Genomic DNA, 14922 nt, shown 5'->3' with positions numbered 1-14922 from the left:
TTAGAGCTCAGTGGAGGATGTATCGGCAGAACTTGAGTGAATGTAGCCGATGGTGTCTTCTTTTCAAAGCCTTCGTTCAGGTCTTTGTGTCTATGTAACCTTCCTACCAAGGCATTTCAATGCTGATTAACTATGTATAAGCCCCTGCCCTACTTCTAGAAGTGAGAGGTAACACATGTTCACTGTGTTCTGTAGATGATGTAGATCACATGTTATTAATCCTGGTTCTATTTGCATCAGCATATAGACCCTGGGGGGACGACGACGACGACACACACACAGATGTAGTCTTGACATGGTCTTGATGTCAATGTGGGCATCACCAGCAAACATGATGATAACATTTATAATTGAAATAACAGTGCTATAACGCATCTCCTCTTCTCATTGTGTTCTCTCCAATGCATAAGTTATCATGTAAATGAGAGCCGCACGACTGTGTCCTCTTCCCGGTGTGTTGGTGAAGGCTTGTCGGTGTGTTAATGCCGCTGTAATGAAAGGTTATATCAGTTTCACCAGGATCGATTCCTCTGGTTCTCCTGGGCTGCAACGGGTTACTGCTGCAGCATCCCCCGCGCGCTCCTGTCACGCTCTTTGATTGGCTGGAACGGGAGCGGCGCGCGCTCCGGGATCGGCTTTGCGCGAGGCAGTTAATCAGCAGCCGGTGGGGCCAAGTTCATCCGCTCACACGCGCTAGGAATGGCATTGCTGCACACTACAACACACAACAACAACACCGCTACAACCTATGGAGCAAATTCACACATCAACAAGCTTATTTACAAACGCACCGTCGCACATTAGGGCTTAGCAAGTTGAGGGAAACCTGTTTCCGGAGACAGCTCACACAAACAGACTGCACATAGGGAGAGCATCAGTAAAGAAGAGTTGATGAGCTGCTCAGTTCTACCAAGATAAGATTGGAGAACTTCGCACGTCAATTGTTGGAGACAAACTGAATGCGTCAGCGTTATTTGGAAGTTTTCACGACCGCGTTTTTTTGCACACAAGCCTAACCCATTTCGGTACCGTAATTAATAAGGATTCTTGCAGCGGAATTGATAACTACTGTGCCAACAACCGATCAACTTTGATACTAGTGGGTAGGGCACCGGAGAACTTTAAGCATTCCTCTCATTCTGATAGAGACTCAACGATTTGGCAGTCTAAACTTGATGTTTAAGTCTAGACTTAATGTACATCTTAGAACGTTAACTTGCATGTTTTGACAAAAACGCGCAGATTGGAAAAAAATATGCTGTGTGCTCTGTGGAGTCAGAACGGTCGGAGAGTTGGGCTATGAACCTTTCCTTTCCTTTCCTCTAATTGTCAAAGCAAACGTTTGAAGACTATATCTCTTATGATTACGGCTTCTAGAGCTCAACATGAGTTTATATAAATTAAAATAATTAGTGATCTTATAAGAAAAAGGAAGTCCGACGAAGCGCCATCAGTTGTTGGTTCTGGTAACTCTAAAACTTTGACCGACTGGCTGTTCTTAAATTTCAAGTTTTAGGACCACCATTCAAGATAATCAATGTTCCACTTTTACGCAGGACAATGATAAAGTAACGTACACATAGAGAAGGCAATTATTTCTGTATCAGAAATAAACCCCCTTAAAAATCTGAAATAACAACTCTCAATAATTGCAAGTCAATAGGCAATTGCGCTATTTTGCACAACGACTTAATCCATTTCTATCCTATAGAAACAGAACACTATCGACCTATCTATCTCCAGTGTTTCACCACCACACACTGCTCGTGCATAGAGGACGCGCCTCCTGCCCAGGCACACACACACCGCCGGCATCAATGTCATTGCTAACCTCCTGAAACAGAAATCAAGACGTAGAATGGCCGAAGAGCTGGTATTGACCGTCACTAATGGGATTGTGGTGTGACTTGTCCGGCTGCTGGAGGAACGGCTGCTTTTCTTTGAAATATCTTCATAGACTCGGTGCGTGTTCAATCTGAGCGGGGATGATCCGAATATTCCCGGATTTCAGTGTTCAGGTGACGACGGCAGGTGGAGGAGCCGGGGGAATGCCATCGGGTCCCGCCGTGGGGAGAGTCCCCGGTACGACTAACGGCAACCCGCAGAACGTCCAGGGGATAACGTCATATCAACAAAGGTATGTGGACCATTTTTAAATATACTATTTTTTTTAATGTTTAAATTCATGTGAAAGAATGTGCTTCACCCCATGCATTCCGAAACGGGAGATTTCTATTATTAGGAACCGAACACTTTGGGTTTATTTTGGGACATCACGTTCTAATCCGGTTTTATGCATGCCATGGAATTATGGATAGGCATAGATGTCAATAACGGTCATTAGTTCAAATGGCCATCCCGCGGAGTGTAATAAATTCACTTCATGGGGATTGTGCACGCATGTGGAATTGAGTACATCAAAATGACACTTCACTTGGCAACTTAATTCAAAAGAGAACTTCAATTAAATGATACTTTTTCCTAAATGAAAATGACCATGGGATTCTGAGCAGCCAATAGGCTATTTCCTAATCAATAACAACTGTAGGAGAAGGTGCAATGGTTATTGAACGCTTTACGGTGACCTGATCATGGCTTCGAAGCCAATCAAAAGTACTAGAAGGACTAACGGTATGCCGACGAGAAATAAACGCACACCAGAGCGCAAAAACACGGGCTTTATGACTGGCAACAGTTGTCACATAAAGCCTGCATTACAAACCAATGTGTGCTTCATATGTAAGTGCATATGCAAAACACAATAATGCTCATTCTATGTTTAAAAACCCCCCAGAAAAAACATGTCAGGCTTCTTGTGTATGCTATGATGGAGCACACCAAAGGCCACAAGGCCACACCAGCTCATACACTCTCTGAAACAGAAACTTTGACAAAGTGTCATGCAACCCGCTAAAATAGGAAGCTTTTTTATTTAGTTGAGACGCTCAACTTCATCCAAGCCGTGGCACTTTTACTTGGAATATTATTGTGTTTTCCTCGATGACCCCATGATGTCCAGGCTCTGTCGTACACGCCTACCATAAAACGCTGTAATCGTTTCAGAAATAGTTGCAGCCTTATATGTTTACGTTTCACTACATACTGTAGTTGGCATTTTTGCATCAGTTTGACTGACTGAATTACAAATACTGAGAGTAGACAATACTAAGTGCCCATAAAACACCAAACACAATCTCAACAAGTCAAGAGTTAGAATCCACTCTTTCCATTTGCAAAACATTTGCAACAGTATCAGGCTGTCCTTTTCTCCTTTTATAAGCTATGCTAGAATTTCCCCCAACGCATTGTGAATTTCCTGATATTTGAATTTCGCAGCTGGTGTAGTCTACACATTTTGATAAGATACAAAGATGCACACTTATTCAAATCACTTCACCGGTCAATGACCTTGACGGGTCATCGGTTGAAGTTGAGTTTTAAATTACATCTAAGATGCTATAGCCTTGCCAGATATATTACACGTAGGATAAAGAATTAAGAAAGACAATAGAAATGTTAAAACAAGTTATGTATAGATAATGTCTATTTGAATGAACCAAATGGCAGTGGTGTGTTTCAGGCGGCTGACAACATTTGGCTTTAGCTGTTAATTAGATCATCACATGCAGATCATTTTGAAGAGAAAACAAAGAAAACATTAGATGTTATGTTTCAAATATGTTTCATTTCAATTATGGATTTTCTTTTGACGTGATTATAGATAGCACTCCTCATAGCCTGCATGGAAATAGAAACAATTTAGCAAAATAGAAAATGGACTGAACAAGTTACAGTTACATCAATGTGTCCAATCAATGTATCAATTCAGTAGTGATTATAATTAATTTTTAAATATATTTTTTCCCCCAAGACTATTGCATTTAGCTTTGCAGAGAGTCACCCATCAATCTCTGTCGGATTGCAATACAATTAAAAACGGATTATTGTGTAAGAAAACATTGCCATTGTTATGTATGAAATAACATATGCGGAAATATAAAGTTTATTAAAAAGCAAAAAGCGCATTGCAACCTGTATTAGGGGAAAAAATAAAAAACTGTTTCCAACTGCAACTGAGTGGCGTTGTTGCGCCGGGAGGAGAGAGAAGATGTGTCCTTTTTCTAATAGAGCGAGCCAGGGAAAAGCTGGAAAATGCACAGACAAACAGACTCTGAAAAAAGCCGTTACGAAGCGCAGGATGCATGGGGCTGTTGCGGGAAAATGTAACGATAAGATGCGCCCGTCAGTAGAGTAGTAATCCACTGTTTCAACCCCGAGCCCCGTGTGCGAGGACAGCAGCGGCATTTGAAGAAGCATCCCCCCGGTTTCCACTCACTTTTCTTGGCATGCCTTTGGAGCTCGTCTCGGGGTTTTTTGCTCCCTTTTTCCACGCTCATGAACGCCAACACACGGAGACAGGGGCACGGCTGGTCCTCCACACCGCTATGGCTTTGTTTAAATACACCTAGTCTACATGACGCATTGCTGTCAGGCGGCGCGGCTTTATGTCAAAATAAATCTGAAGAAAAAAAAGTAAGAAATCAAATAATTCCAGGAAGATGGCGCCCACCAAGCCTAGCATACAGCAAGACCCTACACGAAGAGAACGGTAACGCTTGGATTGTTGTATTTCTATTCTATAACGGTACCGCTTGTCATTTAGATGCTGTGCATTTTTGAGTGGAGATGACAGAAGTTTCGATGTTGCCCTTTTCCAGCAGCAGGAGTGCGTGTGAGAATTGGGACCTTGACGTCGGGGGTAACAGGTATAGACGTGATAGAAGGCGTATGTTAAACAGAGCAGAGGACATCCAGTGTGTGGAACGGCTGCTAGAGCACTGCCCCGGTAATGCAGCGACTTTCGCATTGTTTATGCTCTAAGCAAGGTTGTTTAGCGTCGAGAAACGTGGGCATTCATCGATGACAATGCCGCTGTTTGTTTCTGTGTAGCTTGGAAGTACAGCTAGGCCAGACAGACGTACCGTTCTCTGCTGTGAGCTGTGCAGTGGTTTCTCTCTGCCCGCTGTTTTGCGGGACCGCGGAAGCTTGTGAGAAATTAGCATACACCAGCAACCAGCTGTTGAGGAAGTTTAAATGTAGCGCATGGATTATCCTATCTTGTCGGATCACAAACCAGCCACAAGGTAACGGGTGTAGACAACTGTAGCAAGCTGTTGTATAGGAGGACGTTGTGGCTGCAGCAGGAAATATTATATATGATGTATTGAGGATCGTTTTGAAAAACAATTAGATGGTCACTCTGAGTGAATGAGAAATATCTAGAAGCTGATCTGTTTTATGATATGATATTGTGGTAGGGTCATAAAATGTGAGCCATGTATATCACCACAAATAATTGACATTTTTTTCATTGGCATATTCTAACTATAAAGTCTATTTTTCTCCCTTTAGGAATATTATAACCTATTACATCACTAGTCATAAACTATGAATTAGCCTAGACATTAAAAATCTGAGTTTATTACATCCAGTGCCATCTTTGGGAGCTGTAATCTCTGCTTCAGTGTCATTGAATACACAGTTAGAGCTAATGTTCAAGGTAACAAACCAGTATCCTGTATCATACAACACGCCAGTGTGCACTGCAGGGGAAGCTGGTGGAGGTAGAAATTGGAGGACAAGGCTTATTGTAATGAATGGAATTAGCAATGGTATCAAACATGTGTTACACATTTGATACCATTCCTTATTCCGTTCCATGCGTAACAATAAGACCGTCCTCCGATTTCTACCTCCACCAGCCTCACCTGGTATGAAGATACGTTCAGCTTCTTGGACATTCTGTAATGCATTTGTGTTATTAATTACAGATGGTCATTAAAGATTAATAGAATGATCCGGAGCTATTCTACATCCCTGATCAGCCACATGTGCGGACAAGCAAATCTATCGAAAGCTTCAAACACAGATGATTACGGGCTAATACCTATAGGCTACTATCGAGCGTCGCCACTGTGTCAACGTTCTATTCATCAAGCATTATAACCATTATACATGTGTTATTACTGATGTTAATAAAAGCCTCTGATCTTCTCTGGGTATATATCAGCCTGCTATTTGACTATTTCTTCCAGCACCTCTAACGGCAGCTGATAGAGGAGGCAGCAGCCCAGGCTCCAGCTCCAGCAGAAGGGGATGTTTATGCTAAGTCAGTCCCTGGTAATCTCTCTGGCAGGAGCATATTTGTGTGCCATTCTGGGCATATCTGCGCGATAGGCATCTTGAAGATGGAATTAATTTGGAGGAGGGGGGAAACTTCCTAGGCCGTGTATGAGTGCTTTCTTTATCACCTGCTTCCCACTGGCGTTGTGAGTGGGTCTGAGATGGGTTACTCTGCTCCACTTCAGACTTCAACTAAATAACACTCAGGTCTGAAAATACTGATTGAAGGGGTAGGTGAATATATTTCATTTAATGCCCCCTTAATAGCATCTGTCGGTGTGTGCGTGTGTGTGTGTGTGTTTGCCAGCCAGCAAGGCTGTTGCTGTCCTGAAGGTGGGATCTGACTAATGCCAAGTCTATTCGGATTAAGTGGTGAAATTTAAGAGAGAGAGAGAGAGGGAGAGAGAAATGGTTTTGGCTTGAGTTCACACACAACAGAGTAACCACAGAGTTGGCTTTGTTTCTTAACCGTCACCCCCCCCCCCCCCCTCTCCCTCGCCCCTCTGGGCAAACAAAAGTGCTAAATTGTCCTATTTCCTTTTCTGTTGCCTCAGAAGATTTATAGGAGCGAGTTAAGAAAGAGTGAGGTGGTAGACTGGAGGGTCTGGAGGAGAGCAGCGTTCTGTTGTAGGTGAAATGTACTTTGTTCTTTACCTTCAATTGAAAAGTTTTGTTTATGATGGAATAGCCGTGTGAAGTTTGTGTCTTTTATAAAGCGGTCATAAATGTGAAAACACTGCAAATGATTTCCCCTCTTATTCTCTTTAATTTCTAAATACTTCCACATTATTTACAGTAAATTTAAATTCTTTCTGTGGCTACATCATAATGGTTTACAACGGCAGACATATGCAGCATTCCCGGGTTCTGTTCTCAAATTGAACCAGATGTCATTGAATGAATTACACACAACATTCCGGCCCCTTTTCGAGACATTAAACACTTCAATAGTAGAAGTATAAAATGTAATTCTCCTCCCTCTGTGTGGGAGAGTGCATTGTACCACAGCAAAATGTGGAAGGAAACAGTGTTGTCAGCAGAAACACTAATGTGTTGCAACAGTATCACTGAGGTCTGGGAGATGAGAGGAGACCTTATAGTCTCTGCCTAAAGTTGGACAACAAACCTTATTAAAATCATATCCTTCACACTGCTGTCCTTGGTCACTCCCAGACCCAGTAGAAGTGCACTAGATGGTGCACTAGATAGGGTGTGTGTTTATTATAGTGCACTAGATGGAGTGTGTGTTTATTATAGTGCACTAGATGGAGTGTGTGTTTATTATAGTGCACTAGATAGGGTGTGTGTTTATGATTGTGCACTAGATGGAGTGTGTGTTTATGATTGTGCACTACATAGGGTGTGTGTGTGTGTAACCGTGGTATTAGAGGACACAGTATTCTACCTATTGACTGGATATGAAACAGCAAAGAAGCGAGACATACTGTAGGCCATAACCCACTATAACTGTATTTATTAATCAGAATTAGGATTGGTTTCTGGCGCGGGCGTCTCTCTCTCTCTCTCTCTCTCCTCCACACCACACGGCTGGGTTATCCTGAAGGTCAGTGTGTGTAGAGACATAAAGAAGAGGTAACCCAGGAAGGCATAGTGCAGCCTTCGGCCGTAGCCGATGCACTGTATTAGACCAGGCCTGCTGCGTTACAGCCGAGCCACTGTGGAGGAGACATGTTTGTTGGTTTTACGACTGGCTTTGTGGTGCTCAAACTGTGTGGAGGCTGGTGGAGGTAGAAATCGGGAGGACGGGCTCATTGTAATGCATGGAATGGAATGACGAATGATGTCAAACACGTTCCTCATTCCGTTCCATGCATTACAGTAAGCCCGTACTCCGAATTTCTATTTCCACCAGCCTCCCCTGATCCACTACTGGATGGTATGGGTTGTTGTCTGTGTGGGTTCCAGGCGTGGCTCAGTGCTGTGTAGACAGACAGACAGACAGACAGACAGACAGACAGCAGCTATAGAGGACAGTGTCTCCTAAGAGATGCACCTGTTAGTCAAAAGCACTCCTCTCTGTTTATCCCTCACACACATGACATGGATACAGTATGTTATGATGATACCATAAATGCCTATTGAAGTCAGTGTTACTATGGAACATGACTTGACTTGACTCAAAACCCTTTTTGCTCTTTGGTGAGCATCGGCCGTTCACACACTTTCTCCACCGGGGGTTCGATTTGTGCGGTTTTCTCCACTTCTTTCGAGGGTGTTTTTGCTTATTTTCTTTCTGCCTCCACAGACCTTCTCCAGCTGTTGCTGGGTCTTCCTGGTGTTCTGTCTCCCTGTGGGGTTCAGGTTAGGGCCTGTCTGGTAGTGTTGTGTTTGGTGGTTTCCTCAAGGTGTGTAACATATGTTATCGTAATGTTATAACCAAAGTTATAACAGTGTTACTGCACAGGTATAAGAGAGACTCAAGTGTTACACCCCCCCCCCCCCGTGCTCACTCTTCCCTGCACGGGTGTATTAGGCTCACCTAAATCCCTTTTTCTTTTTTCAAGGAATCTGATGGCTTATTTGAAGAGAACGCCTGTGTTCCACCCCTAGACAATAGCATTATCATAATGCATATCCCATTATACAGGTGCTGGGAGAAACACAAAGAGTTGGAAGACTATAAAGCTCTTTTGATGGTGACAGTATCACCAAGCTTGTCACTGTTGAAGGTGGTATTATGTGGGAGCGTTCTACTATGTGCAGACCATTTATAGGTTCTTTTTATACACATTCATTTGTGCCCTCAGATATTGGCTATGGTGTTTGAAGAGAATCCGAGTGTTCTGTCCCATAGAATTAGAATTAGAATTATATTTTGATGGGATTGAATCTATCCTCTATCCTCTAGTGTTCGATCCTCTAGTGTTCTATCCACCAGTGTTCTATCCACCAGTGTTCTATCCACCAGTGTTCTATCCACCAGTGTTCTATCCACCAGTGTTCTATCCACCAGTGTTCTATCCACCAGTGCTCTATCCACCAGTGTTCTATCCACCAGTGTTCTACTCTCTCTCCCTGCCTCCTCTACCATAAATGGATGTAATGACTCCAGATGTGCTGAGCCTGCAGGTTCCCAGCCCCCCTGTCCTTGAAGCACAGTTCAATTACCAGGTTGGAACTGTTTAAATACACAAGGACTCCTCTCCTCCACCTCGTCCCACACAATGATTTTTTTCCTCCGAGCCCTGTAGACACCGTCAATGACCAGAGACGGCTGTCTGCCACAACACAGTCATGACTCTGATGGGCCGCAGGTGACTTGTTAGAAGAACACTGTATGATGGATTTATTCTAAAAAAAAATTTACACAGCTTCAGGTGTCCATCCCATGAGGGGCTTGGTAGAACGATACTCAAACTGAGAAGTCGTTATATTCTGGCAAAAAATAAATACAACTGTCATTTTTTTTTTTTTATTGAAGCTAAAATAAAAGAAAACAGTAGCTATCAGCAGTAGTTTCCTTTTCAGTGTGGCCGTTCAAAGACAATGCTACTGTATGTACATACTGAACATGACATACTGGACATGCATACGTAGCAAGGTGTTTGAATGGCCAGATCAGACCAGATGTTTAACATGCTGATGCTCCATATGCTGCTGTAGTCAGGAGCTCTGTCTCTCCCTCTCTCTCTCTCTCTCTCTCTCTCTCTCTCTCTGTTGCTGTCTACACCACTGCTACCAGCCAGACCTGCCCTCTACCCCCCCCCCCCCCCCCCCATCTCTCTCTACCTCCACCCCCTCTCTGACGGTGTTTATAATCTCCTAACATGGCCGTCTCTGTGGTGGTCTACCTCAGCAGGATGGAGAACATTCCAGAAGGCAAGGTCGCAGCTATTACCATAAAGCTTAAACCTATCCAACCTTCTCAGATCTACACAAGTGTCTAGAGGGTCGGGGTAGCTTTGGGATTCAGGGTACGACTGTTCCAAATCCACCTCCAATTCCCTCTGCGGTCGACTTCTATACCCCCCCCCCCCCTCCCTCACTCAGTCCCCCCTCGTCTCTCCCAGAGCAGATTCGTACCCCAGGGGTGACAGTATATCCTCCATGCCATAACGCTGACCTGCTGGACCAACTTACCGATATTAAGCTTCAATAATTCCCTCTCCTTATCGCCCCTCCCCACCCCCTCACCCCCCCTGACCACAGGCACCTGTGGCCCTCCATAGACCATCTGGGAGTCTCTGTGTGAAATTGCAATTGATTATTCAGTTTAGCCCGAGCAGGAGGTTTAAAAGGCACCCAGATGAACCTGCATGCCCCTCAGAACGCCATGCCTCCTCCGATGGCCCACGTGGCGTTCTGGAAGCAGAATGAATGGATTCTGAAAGGTGGAATGAGTGGCATAGCGAGCCCCCTCCCACACCTGTCCCTCTGTGGAAGTGACCCAGCAGAGAGGTGCTTCCGGAAGGAGAGCTGACCTCCAGACCTCCTGCCCAACCTCACACCCCTCACAACTCTACAGAGACGCCCACAGTGAGGATGGGGGGCGTCTAGAGAAGGTTTCTTGCTGGGCTCGTTACCTGACGTCCTATGCTGATCTGAGTTCATCGCTTGTTGAAAGGAATGTCAGTGGATTCACACAGACCACTGGGAATGAATTAAAGTCTTCCTCCTCTCCTTATCCTCTTCCTCCTCCTCTTCCTCATCTTCTCCACCTTCTCTTCTTCCTCCTCCCTTTCTACATGGTACCTATCTCTCCCTCACTGCTGTGGCCTACCTCTCCTTCAGTCTGCTGTAGCCTACCTCTCCTTCAGTCTGCTGTGGCCTACCTCTCCTTCAGTCTGCTGTGGCCTACCTCTCCCTCACTGCTGTGGCCTACCTCTCCTTCAGTCTGCTGTGGCCTACCTCTCCTTCAGTCTGCTGTGGCCTACCTCTCCTTCAGTCTGCTGTAGCCTACCTCTCCTTCAGTCTGCTGTAGCCTACCTCTCCTTCAGTCTGCTGTAGCCTACCTCTCCTTCAGTCTGCTGTAGCCTACCTCTCCTTCAGTCTGCTGTAGCCTACCTCTCCTTCAGTCTGCTGTGTTGTCAGCTGCAGCTCCAGTGATTGATCAGCCAGGTGGTAATCTCATGCGTCCTCTCCCTCGGTGATGTGTCCCTATATATCCCCCTGCTTGACACCCGTGACCATGCAACACAGACACATCCTCGAGGGTGACATCGGTGACTTGAGCTGTGATATACAGTAATACACAGTTGCTTTGGTGGCTGGAGTGGGTGTGACTCAGGCAGGCTTGTGATGAGGGACCTTACCCGGGGTACAGGGGAGGCTGGTGGAGGAAGAAATCGGAGGACGGGCTCATTGTAATGCAATGTAATGGGTTCCTCATTTCGTTCCTCATTCCATTCCATGCATTACAATGACCTGTCCTCCGACTACCTCCACCAGCCTCCCTCGCTGGGATCTAGGGCCTACTTACTGTGTAATTACAGATTACCAAGAGAACTCAGCCGCAATAACAAAATAATGAGGGAGAATATTGAAATGTGTTCCTTATTAGTTCCACTATTGTTGCCGTGTAGGGTCATGTCATCACGTCGGTATGTTCAAAAGAAGTAAAAATTCAATGTGACCATGAAGTACTTTTTATGCAACATTGACACAAAGTATGATCAATACTTCAATTGTTGTTTTAATAAGAAACCAAGGTCGTCATGAAGGCTATTCTTTTCTAATGACTTCACAGCTCATAAAAACGAAGGTCTACCTGAAGAGGCATAACAACTTTCAAATGAAAAACAAAACAACTTCTTCTCAGAGTTCACTTGAAAGTAGTTGAGAGTCACTTTGTATCGGTCTTTATTTTATGGCTTTGCAATTCTTCTCTCTCTCTCTCTCTCTTAATTACTCTCCTCATCGCTTAATGTGTGTGTGTGTGTGTGTGTGTGTGTGTGTGTGTGTGTGTGTGTGTGTGTGTGTGTGTGTGTGTGTGTGTGTGTGTGTGTGTGTGTGTGTGTGTGTGTGTGTGTGAGTGTGTGTGTGTGCATGCGCGTGCGTATGTGTGTGTGTGCTTACGCGCGTGCGTGCATGTGTGTAGTAACGCGGGGGGTCAACGAGGATGGGCCCCGTCAGAGTTTCATGATCTGTGTAGTGGAACAAATTGAAAGCCAAAGCCTGTATGAATCACACTGAAGGCAGGGTTAATTGTTGCTGCCTCACAAGGCAGTCGGACAGATAAAGCTCTGTAATGGAATACCCTCAGCTCTGATGTGCCATGCTACAACACCCAGGATGAAATGACAGCAAAACCAAAGACGCAATGTTTGTCTGATTAGAATTATGAAGCTCTGAGAGGAGGAGACCAGCTAAGTGTTTATCACTGTCACTTTGATGGCTGTAGTAAAAGAGACTGGGTGTCGTTGTTAGATAGTTAAAGCTGGGGGTCGGTTAGTGCTGTGATTATCAACAGGGCTAAAAGGTTAAGTGTGTGTTCGGGAACCCAAGGACTGTCTTAGCTATTTAGATTGACCAACGTCTCATTAATCCACCGAGAATCAACCTTTAGAAGATAGATGGGGTGAGACATGGACACTGGTTGATGTCTTTCCTTCAGTAACGCCCCCCCCCCCCCGTTCTGTGTTGTCCACCCCGTCCTCCACCAGCATTGTTACCTCAGAGTTGAGTTGCTGGACAAATTAAAAGGAAAAAATCCATTAATTTCAGAAAAGCTTATATTGGCTCGTCTGGTCGTGAATTTGCATATTTATCTCGGGCTTAGCTCTTCACTCGTTAAAGAATAAATGCTGAAATTGTAAATTGCAAAGTTTTCAAAATAAAGTGTAATCACACACACACACCACATACACATACCAACAGACATGGATGCACCTGCACACACACACACACACACACACACACACACACACACACACACACACACACACACACTCCCTCACGTATATATATATATATACGTCGTATTTAGTTAATTGAAGTCTGAAGTCCATGACAGCTATCACAACACAGTGGGTAATTCTGAAAATTAATGAGAATGATAATGCTTTAAAAGACTGTTCCAGAGTTTGCCCAAACTCATTAACTAAATCTCTCATTTAAATACATCCTAAAGACGTTCAAATGGAAGGGAAAAAAATACATTATTGCCATATAAGCATTAACCCAACCTGAAAACGCTGAGGTGTCGAATGCTATGGATGAGTGAAGGTCTGTCAGGCAGTGTTCACTATCTAGAATCCCCTCATAAAGACTCCTCTGTCATTATACTGTACCTGATGATACATGCTAGCAAAAGGGGGAAACAATCCACTGCTGTTTCCACTGGAGCTCTGGCCATGAACATGTTGGGAAATGTGTGTTTGAAAGCCTCAATTAGTGTTGCTGAAAACTATCCCACATTTACAGGTGGGGAATGAGACATTACAGGCAGCTGAATGGGAAACAGAGTTGACCAATTCACACAGACGGTCCCTATTATGGCTATGCTGTTCAGCACATCACAGTTTAATGTTACAATCAATGTGTGGTGGTAAGGTAGCCTACAGTGTTGGAACGTAGCATGAAGTCTCACACACACGCACACACGCGCACACACATTACCCCAACCCCCCCCACCCAACGCACGCGCACACACACACCCCAACCCCCCTACCCAACGCACGCGCACACACACACCCCAACCCCCCCACCCAACGCACGAACGCACACACACATTATCCCAACCCCCCCCACCCAACAAACACTCATTACCCCAACCCCCCCACCCAACACACATTACCCCAACCCCCCACCCAACACACACACACATTACTCCAACCCCCCACCCAACACACACACACATTACCCCAACCCCCCACCCAACACACACACACATTACCCCAACCCCCCCACCCAACACACACACACATTACCCCAACCCCCCACCCAACACACACACACATTACCCCAACCCCCCACCCAACACACACACACATTACCCCAACCCCCCACCCAACACACACACACACAAACACTACTCCGCTGGCCTCACACACTCCCAATATTCATCACATCATGCTGTCATCCTGTCTTGCTGATGAAGTTTTGAAGTGGCTCCGTCGTTATCTTTTGTGAAGCATTTCACAGCTTCATACAGACGCTGATAGCACATTAATCATCTACTCCTTATCAACATCTTTTGACTTTGCCAATTAGATTTGAACATATCATAGCTTAGCTTACCCCCCTCCTTCCCCTCACCAACCATCTGCAATTACTGTGCTGTGTATGGTTGTTTTCCACAGCTCACTGAGAGTGGATTGTAACTTACTGAAGTGATGCAGTTTGTAGTGAAACTTTTGTTTTGCGTGATTCTGAAGTGGTCTACTTGTTGCTGCAACATATACTAAATACTAACCCAACATATACTGAATACTAATCCTACACAAACACTAACCCAACACACATACTAACCTACACAAATACTAACCCAATACAAATACAAACCTATACAAATACTAACTCAACACACATACTAACCTACATAAACACTAACCCAACACACATACTAACCTACACAAATCCTAACCTACACAAATACTAACCCAACACAACACAAATGCACAAATACAATAGTGTAACAACATAGTGTAACATGTTGGCACATGGTAACTTAATCATCTATATTTTATTAATTGATTTATCAATTTACAAATGTATCAGTGGAATTAGGACTGGTCCTAACTCAACATTGCTATGTAATCTTTATATGAAACAAACCTA

At 44.4% G+C, this 14922-nt stretch overlaps 1 protein-coding gene across 1 annotated transcript in view; it reads left to right on the top strand.

Annotated features, from left to right (window-relative positions):
* Nucleotides 1-1985: 1985 nt before the first annotated feature.
* Nucleotides 1986-14922, top strand: part of npas3 (neuronal PAS domain protein 3) — a gene marked incomplete at both ends in the record, with an annotated part of 230156 nt that continues 217219 nt past the window's right edge. The window contains one exon of the mRNA XM_083682974.1: nucleotides 1986-2137. Within this exon, the coding sequence (XP_083539100.1) occupies nucleotides 1986-2137 (152 nt within the window). The remainder of the gene's footprint in view (nucleotides 2138-14922) is intronic.

This window comes from Argentina silus (genome assembly GCF_951799395.1).
Source record: "Argentina silus genome assembly, chromosome: 13".
NCBI lineage: Eukaryota > Metazoa > Chordata > Actinopteri > Argentiniformes > Argentinidae > Argentina > Argentina silus.
This window is presented reverse-complemented; position numbering and strand designations above follow the sequence as displayed.